At 31.8% G+C, this 27,047-nt stretch overlaps 1 protein-coding gene and 1 long non-coding RNA gene across 2 annotated transcripts; one reads left to right on the top strand and one right to left on the bottom strand.

Moving 5' to 3' along the window:
- Positions 1-2,571: 2,571 nt before the first annotated feature.
- LOC149487270 (uncharacterized) lies at positions 2,572-3,874 on the bottom strand. Its single transcript, XR_016315852.1, has 3 exons — positions 3,299-3,874; positions 3,111-3,172; positions 2,572-3,036 (listed from the first exon to the last, which is right to left on the bottom strand). It is a non-coding gene; the product is annotated as an uncharacterized LOC149487270 (long non-coding RNA).
- A 2,446-nt stretch (positions 3,875-6,320) lies between these two features.
- LOC149487269 (uncharacterized) lies at positions 6,321-27,047 on the top strand. Its single transcript, XM_089697566.1, has 5 exons — positions 6,321-6,461; positions 21,678-21,777; positions 23,439-23,600; positions 24,298-24,427; positions 26,018-27,047. Exons 1-5 carry the CDS (start codon positions 6,346-6,348, stop codon positions 26,113-26,115), a joined length of 606 nt encoding a protein of 201 aa, XP_089553692.1. The 5' UTR covers positions 6,321-6,345; the 3' UTR covers positions 26,116-27,047.

The raw sequence follows: 27,047 nt of genomic DNA, 5'->3' as shown, positions 1-27,047 counted from the left end.
ATAAAACTGTCCGTAGAGCTCTAATAATTTTCTAAGTGGGTTCCGATGAAAGTAAAAATGAGATTAATTGAATTCAACTCACTAATGTTGACTTTCCAGATATCTTACGTTCACCATATATCTCATAGTTTGATTTTATCATGATAATAATTACACTAGCTACTTATTTTTAATTTATGTTATTCCAGATAAGGCTTAATTTTTATGCCAAAATTTAGCAATACCTCCTTATACTGTTAAGCGAATAAAAGGAACAAATAATCTATACTAATATTATAAAGAGGAAAAGTTTGTAAGTATGTATGTATGTATGTATGGTTTTCACGCATAAACTACTGGACCGATTTCAAAAATTCTTTCACCATTAGAAAGCTGCATCTTTACTGAGCAACATAGGCTATATTGCATTTTCAAAAAAATTAGAGATCCTTACCAAAAATGCAATAATGTAACCCAAGGTGTAAAAAAATCCTCAATAAAACTTCTGTCATCGCGTGCGCTGCGGAATCTATTGAAGATAGAACAAAAAAATGTTCTACGGTATTATAGAATGGATCAATATCTACAAGAAAGTCCGCGATACCATATGTCCATCTTCAGTAGTTATGTTACTACAACAACTTTTTTACGTTTTCAAAGTAAATAGAAGTGCCGATAGTAATCAAACCATGTTATCCATACACATATATTAATCCTTATCCCATTAAATGATGTTTTATTATAGACTGTTTCAATACCAGCAAAATACTTTTGAAATGAAAAGAATTGGATATTCCATTCAAAAGATATAACGAATTTTTAAAAGTGTCAATCTACAGAAAATAGTAGGTATACTGTTCGAGCAGGCCGTAGTGCGGGGGTCACGGAGGAATTCTTCCAATATGCGTCTTGACGGAACACAGTGGGGTTTTGGTCGGTAGGAATCCGACATAACCCACGGCCCTTCCCCCGGAGGCCGTGGGTATCTATGAAAGATTTCCCCACTAAAACAAAAAAAAAGGCCGTAGTGCGGGACGGGGTAAAGGTGATTTTCATGTGATTAAAAATTAAACCTATAGTCCGACCTATAGTAGACTTTTCACTGTAACGATATCGCTATCTATGCGGGTGAAACCGCAGGGCATTGCTAGTATTTAATAAATAGGTACAATACCTAACCCTCATGATTTTATTGTTTCTATTAATAATTATTTGAGCTTCAAGAGCTTATTTTATTCGAGAGTAAATAGAAGGTAAATTTCTTTTGAATGCTCTAAAGTTTCTCAAGTGTAGATCTGTAATATATTGTGATTTGTTGCTGATTATTATTAGGAGCTAAAGCTCCTAAAAGCCGACTAAAGTCGGCTTTTTGTGTTTGAAAAAATTATAAATCAGTTTCTTCAATTCAAACATTAGTGGTACGTTTAAAGTACGGTAGCAAAGGATGCCAACAATCAACTTTCTCTGCCCGTGACCTTGGTCATTGTTCATTCGATACGGTGCGAAAGAAAGACACGGTATATAGTTAGGTTGCCCCAATAATTTTTAAGTTTTTGTTCCATCAGTTTTTATATACCTACGTTAGAGCGTATAATAGAATTTCAATCTTGCATTTAAGACGATACACAAAAAAAAATCTACTGCTTGGCGGGCGGAGTCGCTATCGCGAACGCGGGTGTGCGCGAAGTCATTCTTGCAAACTCGCCGCGCTGCCGCTGGCCGACTCGGGACAAACATGTATGGAGTCGTCATACAGTTATAATATTCTTATACATATATTTAATTGTTGATTTATTGGTTTTATTTTCTTGCTTATAAACAAATAATCTTCTTTTTAACAACTACTTAGACATTATTAATAATTATTATTATTTCGTAATGTTTACTTTATTACAAAATAATACAGGTTATAAATAATCTTTAAAATAACAAAAAATATTGTTACTCTGAAAAAATGAAATGGTACTCAATAACGCGGACTACTGAATGGATTTAGATAGAATTTGATGCTGACGTAGATATTACGTCATGCCCAGAAAAGAAAGGTAATATTTCTGAAAGAAGTTATAAACCCTAATTCTTCTCAGTCAAAGTCAAGAGTGGAAGATATCACTAATACAGTAAAACTGATGCGAAACTTTGGATGTTAATTTGTATATTTTTTTGTTAGTTGTTACTTAATCACGTCAAGACTACATTACCAATTTTGATAAAATATAGCTAATTGCCTGGATTTACACATAGGATACTTTTTATCCGAACTGAACACTTCTGTGGGATAAGACAGGATTCACGATATAATCTAATTCCACGCGGGCAAAGCCGCGGTCGGAATGATATTTTTTTAAATAAAAAAATTGTTTAAAAAAAACACAAAATATATTGACGCATGTATTTATTTTTTGCACTCTATTATAATTGTAATTATTCATTACAAATAATCAAAATAAAATAGCCAGAACAAAGTTAGGCCCTAGTAGGGTAGGTAGGCAGGTACAGCAATGTGAGAAGAACACTGGCTTATTTATACCAATAATAATGTATTATAAACATTAAATTAAGTTTACTTTCTAACAACAAAAATACATAATATTAGCTAATGTGAAAGCGAATCAACCAATCATCCCACAATAATGAAATGTGCACACAAATATTCATCCAAATCGGTTCATGTCATTAGGAGGAGTGACTGCAGCGCCATCTTCCGGGCCCAATTGTGTTTCCAGATCACCCAGGAACTCAATTTAATATACTTACACAAAATTTTTCGAAATGAAAACTCACATTATTATGTAAATATGAATATAAACCTGTTTTAGTACTAAGCAATTTCCCGCACAGGTGTAGTAAGTATAAATGAAATAAATATCAACATCAAATTCTTTATATGTACAACATACTAATCTACCACCTTCTAAGAAATGTAATTCTTGAAATTATTTCGTATTTTTTTTTAATATAATACTACTCCAATGAGCTCCTGTTCCATATTATGTCCACCATACTTCCACTAAGTTCACCATGATTTTTTATTTCTTTGCACTTTGTTGCTTTTTGCTAAAAATGGAATCATGCGATAAAACCAGTAGAGCTTTGATAACATACATTTTTGACTGAATAAAGGTACTTACGAAGGAGTGGATTCACATTGTGAACAATCAGTGGGTTTATTTCCCTTCTGGATTCCGGATTTCTGAACAGATTATTTATGCTATAAATGAAAAAATCTTACACATTCGTTATGTACTTAAAACAGGGGTACATATCAAACATCGTCTATAATACAATTATCATCAAATTTAAAATAAAACCAACTTACTTCATTAATTTGTTCCAATTGTAAGCATTCTTTTTCCTCCAACCTTTATGTTTCTTCTTCTTATTTTCTTTATTGTCCCCATTTGTCTCATTTTGTCTTATCGTGTTGTCACCCTTTTTTACGATTGCGCGAGCGACACAAGTTCCCCGTGTGACGGCCGTAGCGGGAATGACTCGTGCAGCGATCGGGGTAGGAAGGTACAGGGCGGCTCTCGCTATATTGGCTGGTCGCGCGCTAATTTCAAGTATTTCTTGTTTATTTCAAAACCATCGCGTATTTCAAAATTCTAACTCGGTAGACGTATAGGTTGTATATTTTATAGTTAATATCCAAAAAGTCGTAACTTTACGTTTGTTATTTTGAAGATGCCAGAGATTAAAAAAAAATAACAATGATAACTTTGTATTTTTTTTCTATCGAGAAAATATCATGGAATCATGTTTCTAAAACGGTAGACGTATTGTGTTACTATTGAACTTTCTTGTCAAGAATTTTCATCACGACAACTTTAATAATATAAAAATTACGAAGGTTTGAAAAGGGCCGTAAATGTTAGAAAAATTAATTCATCACCTTAACATTGTAGTTTTTTATTAGGCTCACAGGAATTAAATACATAGATTGACAAAACAATATAAGTTGCATGGAGGAAAACATCATGAGGAAAGGCAAGTCAACTACATTACATAGCTGCCAATCCGGACTTGGCCAGCGTGGTGGATTATGGCTGTCTCTGAAAGAGTATGGGGATGAGCTCACTCTTGCATGATGTATATGATGAAACTCTTAAAGAAAATATTGTAATAACACGACATCCGAACCCATCTCGAAGTGCAGTCACACAACGAAGATTACGTAACATGTTATATTCAATAATGTACAGATCCGCAGTTTCCCACGGATTGCTAACTTTAGAGGAGTCATGGACTTATATGGAGATGTTAATACCACTTTCTAAGTGACCATATTATTCATTGTTTTGAATAATGAAACGATAGACTTGCAAAAGCTTGTTTATTCGATATTTAGATAGAATTTTACATCAATAAAAGCATTTTACTCATAGAGCTGCTTGTGTGAAAATATTTATAAATTTATACAAAACTAGCTGCGCCCCGCGATTTCACCCGTGTGGCTGCGCTCCTGTTGGTTTTAGCGTGATGATATATACAGGGTGTCCCACTGTTGGTATACTAAGCGCGAAGGGACTTGTAGTTTTGCATTCGCTGAGTACGTAACAAATACTTATAAAATTCCAGACGCATTTTTTTTTCAAATAGATGAATTCTTAAAACTCTATCTGTACACTCTAACAAGCAACCCGCCCAGCTTTGCCACCAGCACGTGAGCTGTCGTTTAAGATTATGTTTTCAAAGACAAAATGCTTACATTAGAGAAGCGGTATATGCCGGCTGCACGAAGCTAGAGAAGAAAACATGGATTTTCAGGAAAAAAAAGCAAAAAATTTTTGACGTAATTTTGTTGTTTAAATATTTTTTACGTGATCAGTGTATGCAAAACTACAAGTCCCTTCGCGCTTAGTATACCAATAGTGGGACACCCTGTATATAGCCAAGCCTACCTCGATAAATGGGCTATCTAACACCGAAAGATTTTTTCAAATCGGACCAGTAGTTCCTGAGTTTAGCGCATTCAAACAGACAAACAAACTAGATTATACAAAATAATATAGAATATACCTGATAAACATTGTTTTGTCAGGACAGCCATATAACTTAGGTGTAGACACAAAAAGCAAAAATTGGTAAAGAGTTTCAAACACGGTTCCTGGAATATATTTTTTATATCAAACAAAAATTATCGTGCACGGTAATTTAAAGTAAACAAGGTGTATGGGGTTATCGAGTTACAAGTTTTATTGATGTTTTTACACTCATAAAACAGTAGATATAATAATTATACTTGTTGCTTTGCTAAAGCGCGCTACATGGCTGAAATTTTATATGCACTGTGTGAATAAGGCTTCCTTTCCCTTTATCTGGGTTTATGCAAGTGAAGCCGCGTACCGAAACTTGTAAACTAAAGTTAAGTCCCATATCCCCGTAATATGTGGTAATGGCCAAAGGGCAGATACATTATATGTACATCTGTTTCACTGATCGATTTTCTTTAGGTTCAAGTAGGTGATCAGCCTTATGTGTCCTGCCAGACTGATACATTTTTTTCTTCGTCGCTATCGGGAATCGAACCCAGGACCCCTCGGTGCTACGCTCACGCGTCAACCACTGTACCAAGGAGGCGGTCATACGGAGCAACAACTAGCAGCTGGTCAAAGCTTTTTTAAGAAACTATACCTAGGTTTCATATTTTCTGTACTACAAGTAATTTTGCTCTAAATAGCAGAGCACAGAGTTACATAATGTATTTAAATACATTAATAATATATATTAAATGGCCTGTGAATATGTGTAGAAATGCAGTTATCAACAAATATCATATTACATATCTACTAATTTTGCTGGCAGACGCAGTTTATAATAAAAACTTATTATGCAATTAATTCTAAATTACGTATAATTACTCTAAAATATAATAGTATCTCTAAAGTATAATCAAACCTCATTCCATATTAAAAATGCAAGTTTAAGTTTATAGATTTGTGAACATTTATGATTCGGAATATTAAATTAATATCATTTTAAATCATATATAAATTGTAATTCAAATTGTAATCTCGCTCTTAGATACTATAACTGTAGAGTATTTTTCTTATTTAACTAGATCTATGACTTAGATACCTAATACCTATTTAAAATCTTATTATCAATACCGAGCAAGGCTTTTCAGTATTCAAATTAAATAAAATTGTATGACAGTTAAGTTAAGTAAGTGAGTAGAAAATATGTTTAATCCCAGATTGAATCCAGAAAAACCCAACTGTAGAATCAACTAGTGAGCATAAAGGCCTTAAAAATTAATAAATGCAATAACAAACATCAGATAAATCCGCTGTAAAATCACATAATTAACCGATTACGTACACAAATAATGCATTACCGCTGACCAAAATTACTGTGAACTCGACTATGGTAAACAAAGTTACAGCGAAGAACCAGAGCCTGAGCCCTGAGCCAGTAATCGTGAAATCGCGACGCGGGAAAGACGCATCCATTATGTCCGCCACAGTACAAACGAGTTTAAAGTAAGTGCGAGCGAAAGTTGAATTTGACACCTTTTCCGCCGATAGCGGGCATCGCTTTTTATACTCTGTGATTCTTTTTTACTCTGTGGTTTACTTTTTTAATCGCCGGGTCAGTGGTGCAAGGAAATGTGCGATTCTGCCGTAAATGAGGAACGTAATTACAGTAGCATTGTTGATGTGGATAATGCGTTTTGCCTTCAGGTTAAGAAAAATGATGAAACACGTCACATCCCGTGTGTTACGTATTAAGGTTTCTGTTGAAATAGACCGTTAGAGAAAAGTATTCCGTAGCGCGTTTAATCGCAAGATGTTTCAATTTTTTTATCAAACGGATGATTTTTATATAACTATTATACCTATGCGTATTAAGTTTTTATTATAAAAGTATTTTTTTTTTATTTAGTGCTCTACGTAATTTGTGTGTTTTATTATTGCCGCTCTCGAATTTCACAAACCACAGGTTACTTGGAATAAATCGACTAATCGACTTGCGACAATGCCACCTATAAACTATATTAATTAACTAGCTGTGTCTCCCGATTTTACCCGCTCCTCTCTTCTTAAGACTTAACGTGATGCTAGGCTACGGCTTTCCTCGATGACTGGACTAGATAACACTGAAAGATTTTTTTAATCCAAACCAATAGCCGATGTTCCTGAGATTAGCTCGTTCAACCAAACAAACAAAATCTGTTCAGCTTTATAATATTATAAGTAATACATTCTTGCTTTTTACTCATACATTATTTTTCGTGTATTGCGATAATGTAAATTTATTACCTTAATATGTACTTTCAAGATAAAAACACTTTATTTTTAAGAACAATTATAAAATTAAACAAGTTTAACAAACTTTCCCGCCAATTTTACAATACAGATAATACAAAATACATAATATACTTGATTATAATGGTAAAACAACACCTTCATTATTTAAAATAATTAACAAAATGAATTACAATCGGAGAACGCTTTCAAGATAATTAAAATGCTTAAATTTGTAATGCTATCCATCAAAATGACAAATGAAGGATCGGGTTAAATACTGATAAGGAGTAACAATATTATCATTAATCAAATAATATTAAATCCAAGAAGGCTCTAACTCTTTGGGGTTTCCAACAAAAATAAATATTACAATATTGTATTTAGTTTGTTAATTATATATGTATAGAGGTATACAGGTAATTAAATCGCAAACAAAAAAAATTAAATCTTAAAAGTGCTTTTACTGATTTGTCTCTGTGTAGAGTCACAGTCTAAAAATTCATAGAGTATAATAACTTTTATTATTACATATTATACAATAATTTTTATAGTTCTATGTTATACGTTATACGGTCTTACGAGTAGGTCTACGACATTGGGGTCTTCTACTCTGACATAAAAAAAGATTTATTTGTTTTATAATTAAGAGCTTTTTAACGGATTTAAATACGATTTATTCATTATATTATTAATGTTTCGAACAAGCTTTATACTATGTACGTACGAACGAGATTCTAGTATATATTTTTAACCGACTTCAAAAAAAGGAGGAGGTTATCAATTCGGCCGGTATGTTTTTTTTTTTTTTATGTATGTACACCGATTACTCCGTGGTTTCTGAACCGATTTACGTGATTCTTTTTTTGTTCGATGCGGGATGGTGTCGAATTGGTCCCATAAAAATTTTATTCGGATAGGCCCAGTAGTTTTTCTTTTATGAGCATTTTTGTCTGTATTTGTAAATGTTGCAAGTGCAAGTTTGAAGTCGGTTGTTTTTAACGCAATTATTATTTATTTTAATAGTACAAGTACTACTAAATTACTAATCAATGCAGAGATAAAGTTCCTTCTCTATAAAACCTGCTTTCTGTACCGGTGGTACAAAATTGTTGTGTAATATGATGCCTAAGCGCTTCTAAGAAAAGCCTGTAAATGCATAGATGTATGATGTGTAGTTTTATAGGAATCAAAATTGATGAATATTAAATTTTTAGTTATCAAATGACTCTTGGAACATGATTTTAACTATTATAAATAGACTTCATACAGATTTTTGTGTGTATTTTTTAAGATTGCGATAGCAAAACAGTTAAATAAATGTTTTAAAAAATCGTCATTTACGTCTTATCCGGAACTCAGATTATAAAACAACGGAATAGGTATTAATATTCATGTAAAGAACATAATATTATAATAATAAGTTGATGTTATCAAATAGTGAAGTAGAGCATTTTAATACGCAATAAAAATTATAATATGTTACATGAATGTATGTTTTACCACAGACTAATAATAATATACTTACTAGGTTTTACTTTTGTTTTGTTTTGTACATATTAAAATATGTATTCTTAAACTTTTTATGGTACATAAAATCTTAATATATATAAATCTCGTGTCACAATGTTTGTCCTCAATGGACTCCTAAACCACTTAACCGATTATAATAAAATTCGCACACCATGTGCAGTTCGATCCAACTTGAGAGATAGGATAGTTTAAATCTCAAATCGTTTTAGAGAAAGCGGGCGAAGCCGCGGGCGGTAAGCTAGTTGTTTAATAAATAACAAAAAAATATATATAAAGAAATGCGTAAATAAATCAAAGAAAATACGGAAAATAATACCGATAAGATAAGAAGCGAATTCATAGAAACAGAGGTTAAAAGTAATGTAAGGTTAATTACGTTGCAATAAATGTTATACTAATTAGTATTTTGCTCTTATATTGTAAATATTTACATACACGTTTTAACTAAGTACCTATTTTATTTATCACATTAATGTTATATGTAAAAATATATTTTGACTTCGTATCTTATACTAAAATTAAAATGTAAAAGTTTTTAAGAATGGATAGATGTTTGTTACTCTTTCACGCAAATACTACTGAACCGATTACAATAAAATTTGGTATGTAGGTAGCTGAAGACCCAGATTAAGACATAGGCTACTTTTTATCCCGTAAATCAAACAGGAACGGGAACTATGCGGGTTTTTCTTTGAAAACGCAGGTGAAGCCGCGGGCGGAAAACTAGTATTCTATGATTCAAAAAATATATTATTAACGGCTAGGTTTGAGGAAATTAAATTATTAAATAGCTATTAAAACCTTTCTAAATAGCAATTACCTATTAGTAAAATATTTGTACGCGCGCTTTTCTAATACACGTCTTCAAGAAAATTCGTTTCACGTACACAATTTTTAGTAGTAAGTAATACATAAATTATTTATTGTATATCTAATACATTTTTATATTAATTGCAGTTCCTTCTTCCTACTAATAAATAAGTACTGATTAAATTTATTTTACCCAGTGTTTGTAGCTCTCAACATTAAATAAAACAAACATTCTGAATTATATATCGACTGTCTGTACCCTGCGGTTATAAATGGGCTATCTAACACCGAAATAATTTTTCAAATCGGACCAGTATTTCTTGAGATTAGTGCGTTCAAACAAACTCTTCAACTCTATAATATTATTATGGATCATTGAGATAATATTACTACGTATGGAGGAGACGACACCACGAACAAAATCTGTGCGCCATTTTTTTGCTCTAAGTTTTAAAAATTATTATCTTGTTAGGTACTTACCGATGAAAAGTTATGTTAGTCACTTTTCCGTATTATTTGTATTATTTGTGCAATATCGTAACACACACGAAGGCATATATTTTGATGCGTTTCACTTTAAAACAAATAAAAAATGAGCGTGCAATTAAGCCATATGGCTTATGTTGAGCGGAACATAAGTGATGTAAGCGGTGTCGTCTCTATATGTATATCTCAATGGTATAGATATAGTAATTTGTGTCTTTATATAGTATAAATACTATAATTTGTATATAAACGACTGAGCATTATAAACCGAGTTGACGGTCACGGTCACGGTCATAGTCACGGTCAGCCACTGCCATAAATAAGGTGGAAAACCGTTATGTAGAGTAACATAGAAAAAACACATTTTACTTTTAGAAAATTTTTGCAATCATTTTAAGTAAATTCCAATAAGTAATAGAACAAATTAACCGCTCGTAACTAAATGTAGAGTTGATTACTTTTTTGATTAATTAATTAAACTTTGAATTACTTATATTATATACCTTTAGTTTATTTATTTATTTTATTTATTTAGTTACTAAAAGCATTCAGTTTTCTATAAAAACATGAAAATATATGCAACCTTTTTTTGAACTCTCACGAAGAAAATTGGCGGCAATTCTGTGAACCTTCAGTTCACCCACGCGTCCGCGTTAAAATGTAGAAGCCCTTCTGATAGACACGATGATAGACACCACATAAACGAAAAAAAAATTTGCGGCAATTAGGTATGTTCTAGTTTTTTTTGCTTGACACTGGCAAATAGTTATATCTTCTTGACATAGCAGAAAAATAAATGTTTTACTTTTTTTTTTAAAGGCATACAATGTTGCTAGTATAGCCTTATGATAGATAAAAAAATTCCGCTTCCGTGTTATCGAGGATTATCATTCGAATGTAAATAAATAATTAGTAGTTGTTTTGATACGTAACTCTAGGGTTAAAGGGTGATAACAAATCGTGTCTATCTAAAGGTCAAACATCTGCATTTGTACTGTGGTATTTCTAAACGTTTCGCTATAGATCAAAGGTCAAAGGTCAAAAGTATAAAAGGTAACTTTATATTATGAACATTTTAGTTATGGAGAAAGCTTAAAAATTATGGATATTTTTTATAAATTCTAATGGACGTAATTTACTGGTATTCGGTTCTAGGAAATTGATTTCTTTCATCAAACCAGTTCTTATTGAATAAATACAAAGTAATTATGTTAGCGATATTTTTATCATATTTTGTTAACTTTTTTATAAAAGTGAATACAAGACCTTGATTTAAATAGAAAAAATATTACGTTATAAAATTAACTACCTTTTACCTTTATGTTATTGCGATCACGATGTGATGATAAGACTTAATCTTGAATGCATAAAATAAAACATGATTATATAATATAATATTGTATAATAACTTTGAAATCCAATACTCGCATGTTATTACAAACTTCGTGCAACAGTTTTCTTGATAGAGTTGTAATTTTCCAAACATGTCTGCTTGTTTTAATATCAGGTCAGTGTTATGTTGAGAAAAAACATATGATACGTTGTTTTATGTTGAGTTTTTCCATTGAAAACAATAAATAAAAAAAAAACGGGTTAAAAAAGTGTAGTCCTAGTGGGATAAGGGGCAGATGAATTATACATCTATTTCACTGATCGATTTTCCTTAGAGACAAGTAGGTGATCACGATCAGCCTTCTGTGTCCTACCAGACCGAGACATTTTTTTTTCTTCGTCTCCAACGGGAATCGAACGTCCTGGGTTCCCTCGGTGCTACGCTCACGCATCAATCACTGTACCAAGGAGGCGGCGAAAAAAACAGGTTAGGGTATAGGAAAGTTTTTACTTTTTATGTAGGTAGGTGTGAGTTTAATCATGTGTTTGGATTTAATTGCAATGACATCATTATATTATAACATATAATTTTATAAATACTTCAGTAGTAAAGAAATATGTAATCTGATATGTTCGTCATCAAACAACCTAGATTCAAGTGTAGATAATGCAAAAATTTACATACCTATTGCGTTAAATGAAAACTAGGCGTATTAAATTTTTTAAACTTTCCACGAAATTTATAATAAAGATTTAAATCGTGTTTCAATATTATAAATTTATACTTAAATAATATTTATATAACTAGAAAGCTTTTAAATACTGCCTCTTAGTTTTAGTTTGTTAAAATAAGTAATAACGAATAATATAAGCTGATGACGGATACGTATTCAAAAGTTTTTCCGAAAAAGGTTAGTTACAAAACAACACAAAAATAGAATAAGCTTCTTAAGTCTTCCATTGAAGCTTCCACCGACTAACCCACGTAAGTATCCCATATAAAACCAGTAGTGTACATGAAACATTTGCATAACAACGTCATAGTTATTGCAATAGCGTAATATAATATTTGGCATCAAATGCGTTGTTGCAATAGCTTCGTGAATAACTAGGAAGCTATAATTCCCTTGCATGTTGTATTTATGTTGAAGCTAAATTGACTAGGTTTAATGTTTTAATGAGGTTTGACAACGTGAACAAAAATGCATTGTATTTATTTGAAGTTGCATTTAGGAAACACAAGACTGGTTATATTTTGCTTTTTCCACAGCCATAGCATAGCATAGTGCTATAATTTGCTATGACCGGTTTTAAAAATATAAGTTCCTATGCTGTGCTTACTCACGTTTTTTCTACACTAATTTAGTGTATGATTTTTTTAATACAAAAGGCTATATCATAAAAGATATTGTTTTATACTCGATAGAAGTGGTAGATTTATATGTACCTACCCAATGCTTTAATGTCTAAAAAAAACTTGATAACACAAAATGAACACAAAGAAATTGAACTGACATTGCGGTTTGGTTTATTTATATATTCAGACGATGCACCTATGTATATTTAAAAAACACAGCCTTCCAATAAACAGTTTTAATGAGAACCCGCATTTGAACATATTCAATTACTAAATAGTTACTGCGTACCGTATTTAAACAACAGGATGCTTTGATTAATATTGTAATAATAATTTGAAGGATTTTTTGATTAATTATAATAATATTTTGAAGGATTTTTATCAATGTGATTTTGATAACGTTTATAATAATAGGAAGTAGGAAATAGCGTTTATGAAATATGTTTTTAAAATAACTAGAGACCTTTTTACATTTAGGTATATGATTTTGTTAACATTATAATAATCTATTTTTATTTCAAATATGCCTTTAATTATTAATTATTTAAAATATAACGATACTATTTGAGTTATTTCGATTTCAGAATCACTAATTGTGCATTTTCTTATCGTCGTATATGCATTTTTTGTTATTTTGAATGGCTCTTATTTCTTAGTGTTTCACACTTTTCAATCTACATTTGATAAGGAGTTACTTTCGTAAGATTCATTAATTGCACCTTTACATATACTGTAGTATTTGTATTCTCTTTGCATATACCTACTGATCTAGGTATACTTAACATGATATGTAACAATATAACTCTACCAAAACAGAATCAATAATCAATTTAAAATATGTATCTACTAGATTTCCGCCCGCGGCTTCGCCCGCGTTTGCAAAGGAAAACCCGCATAGTTCCCGTTCCCGGAAATCCTTCCGGGATAAAAACTATCCTATGTGTTAATCCAAGTTACCCTCTATATGTGTGCTAAATTTCATTGTAATCGGTTCAGTAGTTTTTACGTGAAAGAGTAACAAACATCCATACATCCATACATCCTTACAAATTTTCGCCTTTATAATATATTAGATTAGATTAGATATTAGATATAGATATTCGAATACTCGTATTATGGACAATGCTATCTATAGTTGTACCTATATATCTATAAATAGTTTTACCAAAATACAATAGACTATTTACACACATTAAAACCCCAGTTACTTGTTATAATAAAAACGATGACAAAATAATATAATAAAAAAAGACGGGTTGCACTCCGGGAGTGCCATCAGAAGTGAAAACTAGATTATTAACGTTCAGCATGTTTGATATTTTGGAATTGTATCCGTCTTACACATGGCATTTAAGGGCTAAAAAAAAAAAACATCCGTCTTACGCTTTTTCGATCTGGCCACGTGTCCTGACGCGAGTTTAAGATTTTATACCCAACGCCGCTAAAGAAGTTTTCACTTCAATAAATTCTGAGCTTCGATCATGCTGGGCATCGAACCCTTACCGATCACTTTGGAATACATTCAAGGCCAATAACTATTGTGAAAATCAAATAAATATCGTCTCATCTACAATTACTAGACTGAGACATTTTTGTCGCTGTTTACGAAACAACATCTGTTGACTGTGACAATGTGTACTGTTGTGCTAAAAAACCTTATTTTTTATTTTATGAACATAATTATCAAGTTTTTATAGTGCAGAATTTAAATATTATGTATTTGCCGCGATGATAGGGAAGAAACTGACTTCCGAGACACAGTTATTAATTAGTTCGAAGTCTGGGTCGCTCTTTGGTTTTTACTCAAATTATGTAGTTTAAATAAAGTTTCTTTTGCACTCATTTTCATGATAGTTTTAAAATGATTATTATTTTTAGAGTTTTGGAATTTGACCATGATACTTAATTTCATTTTTGAATAACAGTTTCGTACGATTGAAGAATTGAAATGTTTTATGTAAGTATAAGAATTTTGTTAATTATTACATCCTTGAATAATGAGGAAGAACTGTGATGTCAGTTGCATCTTTTTATGTTAACTAGTAATACTTCTATTATGTTTGATAATAAATGTTGACGTTGTGAACACGGACGGATGTTAAACTCAGATAAATATTAATGTGTCTATGTTAGTTGGTATAATATTTTTAAGTAGCAATTAATAGTATTGCTTTCAGAGACCGCCTCCTTGGTACAGTGGAGACGAAGTTCGATTCCCGGTGGAGACGAAGAAAAAAAAATGTCTTGGTCTGTCAGGATACAGAAGGCTGATCACCTACTTGTCCCTAAAGAAAATCGATCAGTGAAACAGATGTATGAATAATGCATCTGCCCCTTACCCCGGCTACGGGACACGGGACTTCACTTTTTACAAGATTGAATATTTTCTTCTTTTTATCATGTTTGCGTCTTAATACAATAATGGAGTAAATTTTTACTCATTTCGTTCCAAAAATGCGTGTATTAACATACTATAGTAGTGTAATACTTAACAACGAGAGATTATAATTTATATGCACTTTTCTACGCAATTATACCTCATTATTCCCTAGCATGTCGAATACATTTGTACCAAGAGTACAATTGTGCATTGTTCACTTTGTTGTTAAGTATCGCATGTATTTAAATGTAATAAATGACGATCTTTATACATTCATTTGACATTCGATTTCACATTGACAGAATCCGCCCAAAATTGGGAGGAGCGATGGTCAAAGAAATAAATGAATGAAAATATAATTAAATAAATAATTAATTAATTAAATAATAATTAATCTCTACATTTGTAATTATTTATTTTAAATTGCTTATAAGTTATAACTTTATTTTGGAGTCAAAGTGTGATAAAAAATAATGGAAATTATTTTCATTCCAGTTAGACTGGTTATTCGATATTATTTTCCATACTACTCAGAAAGCTGTAATTAAACACCGAATTAAATTAAATCTCTATATTTTATGTCATTATCCTTAAAATTACCCATAAAAACTTGATAATTTACAAGTAGAAAATTAAGCCTATAATTCAGTTTTTTATAACATTAAAAATAAAGTGAACGAAAGATTCCAGTTCGCTAAAATATTACATAATCTTCTTATATATAAAAATGAATCGCAAAATGTGTTGGTAAGCGCATAACTCGAGAACGGCTGAACCGATTTCGATAATTCTTTTTTTATTATATTCCTTGAAGTACGAGGATGGTTTTTATGTAGAGAAAACGTAAATATGTACCACGGGCGAAGCCGGGGCGGACCGCTAGTATAATATGTAGATAAGACGTAGGCAAGAGGAGAACGAAATTTTGATATTTTTTTAATACTGAATATTTGCAACTAAATACTAATGTATTGTGTACGGTTAATACCGTAAATTATATGTACGATAATTATGTATTAATATATTAAACCAGTAATAATTAATATGGATAAAAAAGGAAGATGAAACTAAAGCTTGACATTGAACAAATTAACCACAACGATCACGACGTAACTACAACCGCAAAACCATTATTATATTACAATTATATTACGTTTCAAAACACTTCATAATATATTTAACTGATTTATCTGTAATCATATTATACTCGTACTTAGATACTGTAGAATCAAATAACAATATAAAGTCAATTTTTATCCCTATAGTTAAACATTTTTGTTATATGTTGTATCATATCGTTATTTTTAAAGGCAAAATGCTTGAAAAATATCTCTTATTTAACACTCGTTCTATTAAAGAAAACCGCATCAAAATCCGTTGCGTATAGTTTTAAAGATTTAAACATACATAGGGACATAGGGACAGAGAAAGCGACTTTGTTTTATACTATGTAGTGATGATACACGAGACACATATTAGGTGTAACAGTTTGTCTGGTTAGATATGAGATTTTCAGGAATAGTGGAGTGGAAAAAGTAAACGATGAACTGATTGGTAGCGTGGGTATAAACCTTGTAATTGTTTAAACTATGTAATCATAATAAATAAGACATTTTATAAAGTAATAAAAATTAAATATTTACACGCAAAATATTGGGATTTCCCCACTATATATGTGGTTAATGCAAAACATTTCATTTTTTACGTAGCCTTATTCATTTAAAATAATTAACACAGTCATCTTCTTAGTAAATTGATTTATATTAGCATTATAATCGAAATGCAGTTACTGGTAACAAGAAGCAAAAAATTACAGAAACAGAAGTTCGATTACCAACATTAAAAATATAATCTAATTTCTAAATAATGAACCTACTGTTACTCCTCGAATAACTAGCTCATTATCTTGTCTGTGTATCCATCCAGACTATAAATAATATCCTTGTACAGACTAAATACATATATATATAATATATATATACGTTCATAATATAGTTTGGCGTGATTGACTAGTAAACATACATACATCCATCCTAACGTCTTTATTTTCACCAAACTTTCAGATTTATTTCCATCCATAGATTTATTTATCTGCTCGAAGAGCAGTGGTGGCTCAGTGGTGAGACCTCGGACTTCGAATCGATAAGTCCGGGGTTCGAGACCGGGCGAGCGCGCAGGAAATAAATTGATTTTTCAATTTATCTGCGCATGTTGTAACATCACCACTGCTCGAACGGTGAAGGAAAACATCGTGAGGAAACCGACATGTCGAAGAATCAAAAGTTCGACGATATGTGTCATCCGCCAACCCGCACTTGGCCAGCATGGTGGATTATGGCCTGTACCCTCATAGGAGGCCCGTGTCCCAGCAGTGGGAACATATATGGGCTGATGATGATGATGATGAAACTAACCACACGGGAACATCTCATTATTTAAATTAAACGTTACAAATTGAATCAATCAATAAGTCACATTTAAATACAAAGTACGCTTAATATATAGCAATTGAAATGTAATTGCTACCATAGTATACCAATACCGGACAATAGGACAGATGCTAATGTAGGTCATGAGAAAGTGCCCATCGTATGTGATAGATGTCTTTGTGTAGATTTTTATCAGAATTTAATATTTAGACTATGCTTGATGTCACTACGATTACATATAGCTAAAAACTTTCACATTAATAAATAATACAGTAGATACTATATCTGTAGTCAGCACTACTTACCACTTTAATGTGGCACATTTTTTATTTCATAATTTTTGTTTGCCTAGTAACTATGTGACTATTTTCGTTGCTTGTATAATGATAAAAACCTCATAATCAATATTTGGATTGGCTTTTATATAATTTCAAAATTTGCTAAACCAAATCTTAGTAAAACTAACGTGTTCTTGAAGCGCATGCCTACAAAGCTATAGTTTATTATAATTTTTATATTCTCAGTTCCTCTAAAACTTAGTGCATCTTTCTACGCGTTAACCTTATCAGAAATAGATTACATTGATTACAATATGATAGTGAAGACGTAGTGAAATAATATTGACACTATCCTCTATTCACTGTTTAACATATTAGAGAGTTTATAGCCTGAGTTAATTCACATAACATTTATTAATAATGTGAATACAAAATTACATACTAAGGTTGGGTCGCCTAAGATCGGATGTGACATAAGATCGGATGCATGGAATAACTCGCAAACTAGGCAATATTCTCTACTGCTACCAACACTACTAGATCCGCCATTTTGTTCTGCCCCTCTCTTCACTCTGCGGCCGGCCAGCGACCAGACGGGACGTGTACACAGGTGATTCAGCAGAAAAGGTGTATTTTGTGGCGAAAATCGTCGATCCGATCTTACCTACAAAATTTTGATGGCTCATTGTGGAGAGTACTTTCATTGAAATAATGTAATTAATTATTTTGGGGCAGAATTAGCGAATCCTCTTTCCATCTGTATACTTTGATTACGCCTAGGACGTTCACAACCCAAGATCCGATCTTCCCTCCCAATGCCGAAGATCGGACCGAAGTTTAGCTCTTGACTGCGCCTTATGCAATAATGCGCAATAATTATTAACTTTTAATATATTTAACTATCCAATGACGCTATGACTATCAGACCTTAGGTACATTTTCATTATTTAGTCCTAGAACACGGAGGATAAAAGTTTGAGAAACTTAATTAGGATGAGGAGGGAAGACCGGACTAAAAAAACGCAATAAAAAAAAAAACTTCTTTGTCAAATTTTTTGAGGAATTTCCTGACTCAATCATTGATGCTCAATGTATGGACGTAAGTCCGGATGTTTTCCTAATGTTAACATTATTATTAAACGCATAGAAGTGAAGATACTACATAGTCCGATCTTCGGCCGAACTGTTATTTTCTTCACGATGGTAAGTCGAAAAAAGTCTGCTTTTTAGGCTCTAAATTTGCTTAGATAGATAGCATCTACGCAAACCAAAAAATTAGGGGTTAAACAATATTTTTTTGTCATCAATTTACAGTTGACCGCAACAGAAAAACGACATCGAATCATGAGAAATAAAATAAAAAATACAGTACGTATAAAATTTTCGGCATATGCGTCCGATCTTAGGCGACCCAACCTTAACAAAATTAGGTATGCAAGTATTTGACATGAATTTGAGTGATTTGAAATAACCTGTGTTAAGCTGTGTACATTATAAATCTTATATATAAAATTCTCGTGTCACAGTGTTAGTCTGCATACTCCTCCGAAACGGGTGGACCGATTCTCATGAAATTTTCTGTGCATATCGGGTAAGTCTGAGAATCGGCCAACATCTATTTTTCATATGTACTTACCACGGGCGAAGCCGGGGCGGGCCGCTAGTTTTCTATGAAAATTGATCGTGTGTTTTATTTTACGAGACATAGTAGTCTTTAAACACATAAATATAAAATAGGTAGGTAATAAATTAGCTCATCTTAATTCAATTAGTGTCGTAAGTAATTCCGTTTTCAAGTTATTTCACATGAGGAAATAATAGATCCAATGCCTTTACCTGTTTCTAGAGGTAACCTTTAACAATTTGGTTTCAAAAGAAAAAAATGTTTATTAAATTATTTGGAAATTTATTTTATATCATAACTACCTACGCAGTATTTTAATAAATCTTTTATCAACTTAATAAACTAACCTAATAAAGCGGTTGATTTTGCCGATATGCAATTAATATAAATATCAAACAAAATAATTTTATTTATGACTAGCGGTCCGCCCCGGCTTCGCACGTGGTACATAATATTTACGTTTTCTCTACATAAGAACCATCCTCGTACTTCAAGGAATATAATAAAAAAAGAATTATCGAAATCGGTTCAGCCGTTCTCGAGTTATGCGCTTACCAACACATTTTGCGATTCATTTTTATATATAAGAAGATATATATATATATAAGATTAACTAAATGCTATATCAGCTGTCTTAGATCATTAGATCTAAGTCAGCTGAAGATTGTTGTCAGCTGTATACTAAAATGTTAAATTAAAGGGAATGACGTACAAAACAATCAGTGTGCAGTTTAAACGATAACAAAATCCTGGAAAAGATGTGACGTCAAATACTAAAATATTATCTCTATTCTCTCTAGTCAACATGAAATTATTTGTTGTACAAATATTATTTATTTCTTATCAATAAATTAAAAGAATTCCTGCGGGACCTTTGAAGTTTAGATAAACGCGTTGTTTGATGAATACTTATTATTTATTTACGTTTAATGATTGGCGATGTTTTTTGTTTACTCTAAAATCTTATTCCAAATAATTAAACTAAGATTACATTTTAAGTTTTGGGTAGTCTTCCCTAGACGGATTTACAACGACCGAAACTCTAGGCACAAGAAGATGGTGTTTATGATTTTTATCATAGTTTTACGCGCATGGTTAAGAGAGATCCAGGGGCCGTATGACCTCTTATTTCCAGACAGTTTACGCCATGAATGGAAATGCCTGGCAAATTAAAATTATGATCACAACAACCAGCCATGGCTATTGCGATCATAAGTTGAATAATGAATTTGCCAGTTAGTTTAATTCAGGGCGTAAACTGTCTGGAAATAAAAGGTGATAATACTGCCCCAGTGCTTAGAAGTAAAAAAAATGAAACAGAATATCAATCAGTCACTGAGTAAAAAATATTCACGCGTTTTTGTGTAGTTCTGGCAAATCTCCATATTGTCCTAAATACTTAATAACTTGCTTTTATACTTAGCCTTTGTGCCAATCCAGATTCGATCCCGTGAAGGAGAAACATTCATACATTAGAACATTCCTACAAATTTTCTTTATAATATTAATAGAATAATCTATACTAATATTATAAAGCTGAAGAGTTTGTTTGCTTGTTTGAACGCGCTAATCTCAGAAACTACTGTTCCGATTTGAAAAATTCTTTCGGTGAGATAACCCATTTATCGAGGAAGGCTATAGGCTATATAACATCGGGTGAAACCGCGGAGCACAACTAATAATTAATTTAGAACAGAAAACTATGGTCATAATAGCCATATTGTTGATTGTTGTATCGGCGGAAATCCTCTTGATAACATTATCATGTAGGTATTTTCATAGAAAATTTTCTATCTCTATGTTTATCGACTTGTAATTATCAAAACAGACTCTATATTGTGTAAGGTTAAAAGGGTAGATTATTCATTTATATTGCTGTATTTCATGTAGGTATTAATTTATTTTATGAATATAATATTGTATTTCCCCTATAGCATATAACGCTTTTACATTTTATACTGAAACTTCCATATTTCTCTGAGATTTCTGATGTTCTAAATCAGTAGATGAGCTATAGAAAATAGAAACACTTGCTTTTGCCCTCAGGTTGTATTGCCTTACGACTAAATTACATATATTTAAAAAAAAGTGTGTGTGTTCCTTCGCGAACATGGAATTTTACTCTAAAGAAGTTTCACTTCAAAAATAATCGCATTTCTGTATAATTATATCATATAGATATAACTAACATTTGTATAATTTTGTTTTATCTTATTTTTCAGAGACAAAATCCGGGACTCAGTAGAAATACCGATATTAACAAGATGCTGTTTCTGCTTTCCGCTGAGAATAGGCCTCGTTGCCTTCGCTTATGTGAACCTTGTAAGTATTATATTTTATTTTGAGAAAATAGTAATTAATCTTATATATATTATAAAATTCTCGTTAGTCTGCATACTCCTCCGAAACGGGTGGACCGATTCTCATGAAATTTTCTGTGCATATCGGGTAAGTCTGAGAATCGGCCAACATCTATTTTTCATATGTACCACGGGCGAAGCCTGGGCGGACCGCTAGTTTACTATAAAATCGGCAAAAAATAATTATAAAGTAGTATGTGTTTAATGTTATTATGGAATCTAGAGTTTCAATTATTTATTAGAAACATTGTACATTAATATGTTTAATTATATAGATATATAGATTACAGGCAAGTAGTAATCTAAAAAACAAAAAAAAAAACAATAATTTTCTGCTCATACAATGTATTACATAATGTCGTACATTGAATGAGCAAATTACGTTTTATGGAACATAATGATGATTTCAATCCATTATAACAGATTTTTTTTAATAACTTATAACGTACCTATAATAATTAGCAGTCCGCCCTGGCTTCGCCCGTGGTAAATATTATGTATATAGCCTATACCATTCAGGGATATATACCATTCAGGGATAGCCTATACCATTCAGGGATAGCATTCAGGGATCAATGATCACGTACATACTGTATATCCAACAATGAAGAATTCTTCAAATCGTTCCAATTGTTCCTGAGATTAGCGCGTTCAAACAAACTCTTCAACTTTATATTATTAAGTATAGATAGATTTAAGCATAGATACATTATATCTAGATGCAAAAAAGAAAAAAAGTTTCTAATAAGTGTCGTCCATTTTGAATTTCGACCACTTTCTCAAAAGTGAAATTGTTCGCGCGAATCTGCTATTATAATGTGTTAATTATGCAATTCTTGCGAACTACGTTGAGGTCAATAACACAGTTTATTTTACACGCCCATATGCATCTACAGTTATTATATTATATGTCATTTATAACTGACATCGACAAAATAGCATTAATATAAACTCTATGTGACTGTTATTTTTCTAAACTTTTTGTTATTTTCATCTCAAGAACGAGGAGTGTAAAATTTCGATTTATTTTAGGAATATAATCTATACTAATATTATAAAGAGGAAAGGTTTGTATGTATGTATGTATGGTTTTCACGCATAAACTACTGGACCGATTTTGATGAAATTTGGCACAGATAATCTTTAGACCCTGAGAAAGAACAAAGGCTAACTTTTATTGCGAAATATGTACCACTGGCGAAGCCGGGGCGGACCGCTAGTTTAGGAATAAATATGAAGTTGTTCTTCATTTCCAACTATCTTTCAAGATAAGTTACTGTAAAAGTTGGTTTTACTTATGCAGCGTAGTTTAAAAGTAGGTGCTTGGCTTACTTGGCAGTAGGACTTGGATATATGTATAGTTTTGTATAAATAGAATGATACTTAGGTCATTTTGAAATGAAACACAATTTCAAAGACTTAATGTCTTTACAAAAAGTTTATTTAAATGTCAAAAAATACATAAAGATAGCCCAACTAACGCAATTAGTAAATCCATTGCTGCTTCCTTTCAGCTGCCAACAATTGCAATTTGTAGTGACAATCATGCTATTAATGTACACCTCCTACGCTCTCCATTCGATAGTTTCTACCCTAACGTAATCCATTGCTGCTTCCTTTCAGCTGCTAACCATCGCAGTTACCATCATGCTATCAATGTACATCTCCTACGTGCGAACTTCAGATCAAGCGAACAGCACGGAATACCCGCGGCTTATAGCTGATACCACAGCATTGGTGTTGGAAGCTGCTATGTCTGTAGTATTCATCGTCGCTTTACATAAGGTGGGTCTTTAATCTTAATCTTAATACTATTATAAAGGCGAAAGTTTGTTTGGATGTATGGATGTATGGATGTTTGTTACTCTTTCACGTAAAAACTACTGAACCGATTACAATGAAATTTAGCACACATATAGAGGATAACTTGGATTAACACATAGGATAGGTTTTATCCCGGAAATCTCACGTGAACGGGAACTATGCGGGTTTTCCTTTGAAAACGCGGGCGAAGCCACGGGCGGAAATCTAGTATGTTATAAAGAGGGATTTGAAGTAAAATTGCGAGTTTTGATTCATCACTAGAAAGTATAAAGCAAAGTCGTTTCCTACTGTCTGTCTGTCCCATGTATGCTTAGATCTCATAAACTACACAGCGGACTTTGATGCTGCTCTTTATTATTCATAGTTGGTTTAGTTTTAAAGCTAGATAAAAGATGTTTTTATAACTCAATAACAAAAGGGCCAAGATTCAAAAAGTGTGTTAAAAGGCATTGCTTTTTCACATTAGGTACTGCAAAAATAATTATTAATTTGATTTTAACTCACCTATTGGGTGTAACAAAAGCATTCACATGCGAAAATTTGTCATTAATTGGCCTCTGTATTTTGTTCATTCACAACATATGTATTAGGATGTATTTACAAAAATGCTCTTTTGTAAGAGATAAAACTTAACATAATCGATGTTGGAACATTCCAGAAACACGTGCTCCTCATGAAAGTGTACCTGTACTTCGAAATAGTATTCTCTGCCATTGGTTTCGTGTACAGCCTGGTCTTCCTCACCAAGGAGTCTGCTGGTGAACTGTTCCTGATATTGTTCCAATTGAGTAAGTTTTCCTTTAGTTTGTTCTGGGGCATGTTTATTTTTGGATTTCAAGTACTTTCCCAATTTCCTTGGGTTTATTCCTGGGTAAGCGTTACAACAAATATTCTATACGATATTTACGACGTTTAACGTATCGGCGTACAAAATATCTTCAAAATCGGTAAATCAGTCTTTCAGACAATTTGAGATTAATTGCATAAAATATTGTATACTAGTGGTCCGCCCCGGCTTCGCCCGTGGTACATATTTAGTATCATATGTCCTTCTCCTGGCTCTAAACTACCTCCCTGCCAATTTTCAGCAAAATCGGTTCAGCCGTTCTTGAGTTATAAGTGGAGTAACTAACGCGACTTTCTTAGATTATGAATAGTAGTGTAGTTTGAATTAAATCTAGCCGTTTAAAGTGGATAATCCAGACTAAAGTTGTCGATTAAATACAAACATTCAAGTGAAGTTAATAATAATAAAAACGCATCACATTGGATTCAGACCATCGCATCGGCTTGAATCCGCCTTGCCTTGGCGGGGCTCCGTATAAAAAATTTGTTTGGGGGCCCCGTATAATTGATACGGCAGATACGGCGGTAGCTACGCCCCTGCTTGAATCTATGAATAACTAGCTGTACTCTGCCACGCTTCGTTGTAGCATATTATTGTTGCATGGATGAGAAATAAGCTTAAGTGGATAAAACAATATTTGAAGACGTCTGTCTTTAACCTTAAGTAGGAATTTCCTTCTTCCTCATTCGAGTAGTAAATATTATAAGTCAGAATAATGAGATAATCTTAACAAAATGATCAAATATTAATGAAATTAATAGTTTGCTAGAATACACACCTAGCGCGATTAAATTTCGCTAAAAAAATGTCGTAGAAAATTTGTCGGTCGTCGCCTTAACAGAATCATAAAAGAGAAAGCAGTGAACAGGTTTCTAAGGTAGGATTAGATTAGTTAATACTATTGATGATAAAAGACATATATACCGAAATCCATACTAATATTATAAATGCGAAAGTAACTCTGTCTGTCTGTCTGTTAGTCAATCACGCCTAAACTACTGAACCAATTTGCATGAAATTTGGTAGGGAGACATTTTGATACCCGAGAAAGGACATAGGCTACCTTTTATTGCGAAATAATATGTACCACGGGCGAAGCCGGGGCGGACCTCTAGTAATCTATAAATACATTAGTTTATCAAACTATAAATTTAATAAACGTTTATTAATATTACCATATGCTCTACATTTGTCCATAATTCTTAAATCTTGTCAAAGAAAAGAAGGAGCAGGATCTAGCTCATTACAAAATTGTATCGTACTTTAGAAATTATAATAAATACAAAAACCTTAAGTAGGAATTTCCTTCTTCCTCATTCGAGTAGAAAATATCAGTCAATCTTTACAAAACGATCAAATATTAGTGAAATTAGTGTATTATAATGTGTACTTTGATTCCAATGCTGTTTGATGTTGATAATTTCAAATTCTTGTAGTCAATAATATTTTCAAAGATCATGAAAAAAAAACAATTTTATCCTAATTTTAATTATATTTGGTACAAATTTAACATTATTATTTTATTTTTCAGTGGTACAAATTTATCTGGTGATCCTAATTTGGAGCTCCATAGTGAAGATGACGAGAGATGACTCCGTGAAGTACGTGCGGAATAGAGAAACTGTTTAATTTATTTATTTTATTGTTTATTTTTTATCCAAAAATTTTTGAAATAATATGTATTTATATAATATGTATTGAAACTAATGAAATCATAATTATTGTACTTATGATTATACAAGTTGTCGTAAATCGTGGAAAAAGACGTTCAGAAATTTTTAACTTCTAAAATTGTGGTTTTCAAATACTTTTTTGTAATCGTTCGTCTTTTAATTTATTATTTAGCGTATAAAACCTCAAATTATGTACAAAAATGTTTTTATCATGTGGTGTTAAAGACTTTTAGAAGATTTTTTATAGAATTTTATACAAAATGGATCTGCTCATTTTTTTCATAATTATGTAATACAAATATTGTTAAGAAACTATGATAAAAATCAGTAGGAAATAGGAGCTATCTAAAAACTTAACTTGTGTACTTTTGTTAATTTTTTTTATAAAATGTCATGTCTGAACTTTTGAACTATATACTTTGAATTACCACGTGTAAAAAAGAGACAGCTATAGTTAAATGTTTCTAATTGATACTGACTGCAGAGCTAAGAATATTTTGACGGGACAAAAGAATAATATGACAGTTGGTTTAATGTAATTTCATTCATATTATTGTTATGTTTGATAAGAGAATTAGAGAAAGCATTTTATATTAATAATTTTTATTTATATCCATAACAATTTGCTATTATTGTAGTTCTTCGCGGATGCTATGCGAAAAAAAAACATAAAAAAAATTAAAAGCAATTTGTGATACAAATATTTTAGATGTTAAATATTATTAAAGAATTAATGAAATATATTTTTTAGTATTTACAGATGCTTCGTGCCTTTAAGATAGAATTTATAGTTTTATATCTGTTATTTTGCTAAACATAGAAATATTTACACATTGTAAATAGTATATCATAGATTTAAGTGATTATGCCAAAAATAAAACTACTCGA

The sequence above is a fragment of the Colias philodice genome, chromosome 7, assembly GCF_061535455.1.
Source record: "Colias philodice isolate Cphi_HAF_F1 chromosome 7, ilColPhil1 Martin Lab GWU primary, whole genome shotgun sequence".
NCBI lineage: Eukaryota > Metazoa > Arthropoda > Insecta > Lepidoptera > Pieridae > Colias > Colias philodice.
Note: the sequence above shows the minus strand (reverse complement) of the source record. Positions and strands in the feature narration are given on the sequence as shown.

What these genes read in the sequence shown, in the direction of transcription:
- LOC149487269 (XM_089697566.1), top strand. Translation starts at nt 6,346, where the DNA reads ATGGTAAACAAAGTTACAGCGAAGAACCAGAGCCTGAGCCCTGAGCCA. An exon ending in CCTTCGCTTATGTGAACCTT is followed by an intron (nt 21,778 to 23,438) that starts GTAAGTATTATA and finishes GCTTCCTTTCAG; the next exon opens with CTGCTAACCATCGCAGTTAC. An exon ending in CCTGATATTGTTCCAATTGA is followed by an intron (nt 24,428 to 26,017) that starts GTAAGTTTTCCT and finishes TTTATTTTTCAG; the next exon opens with TGGTACAAATTTATCTGGTG.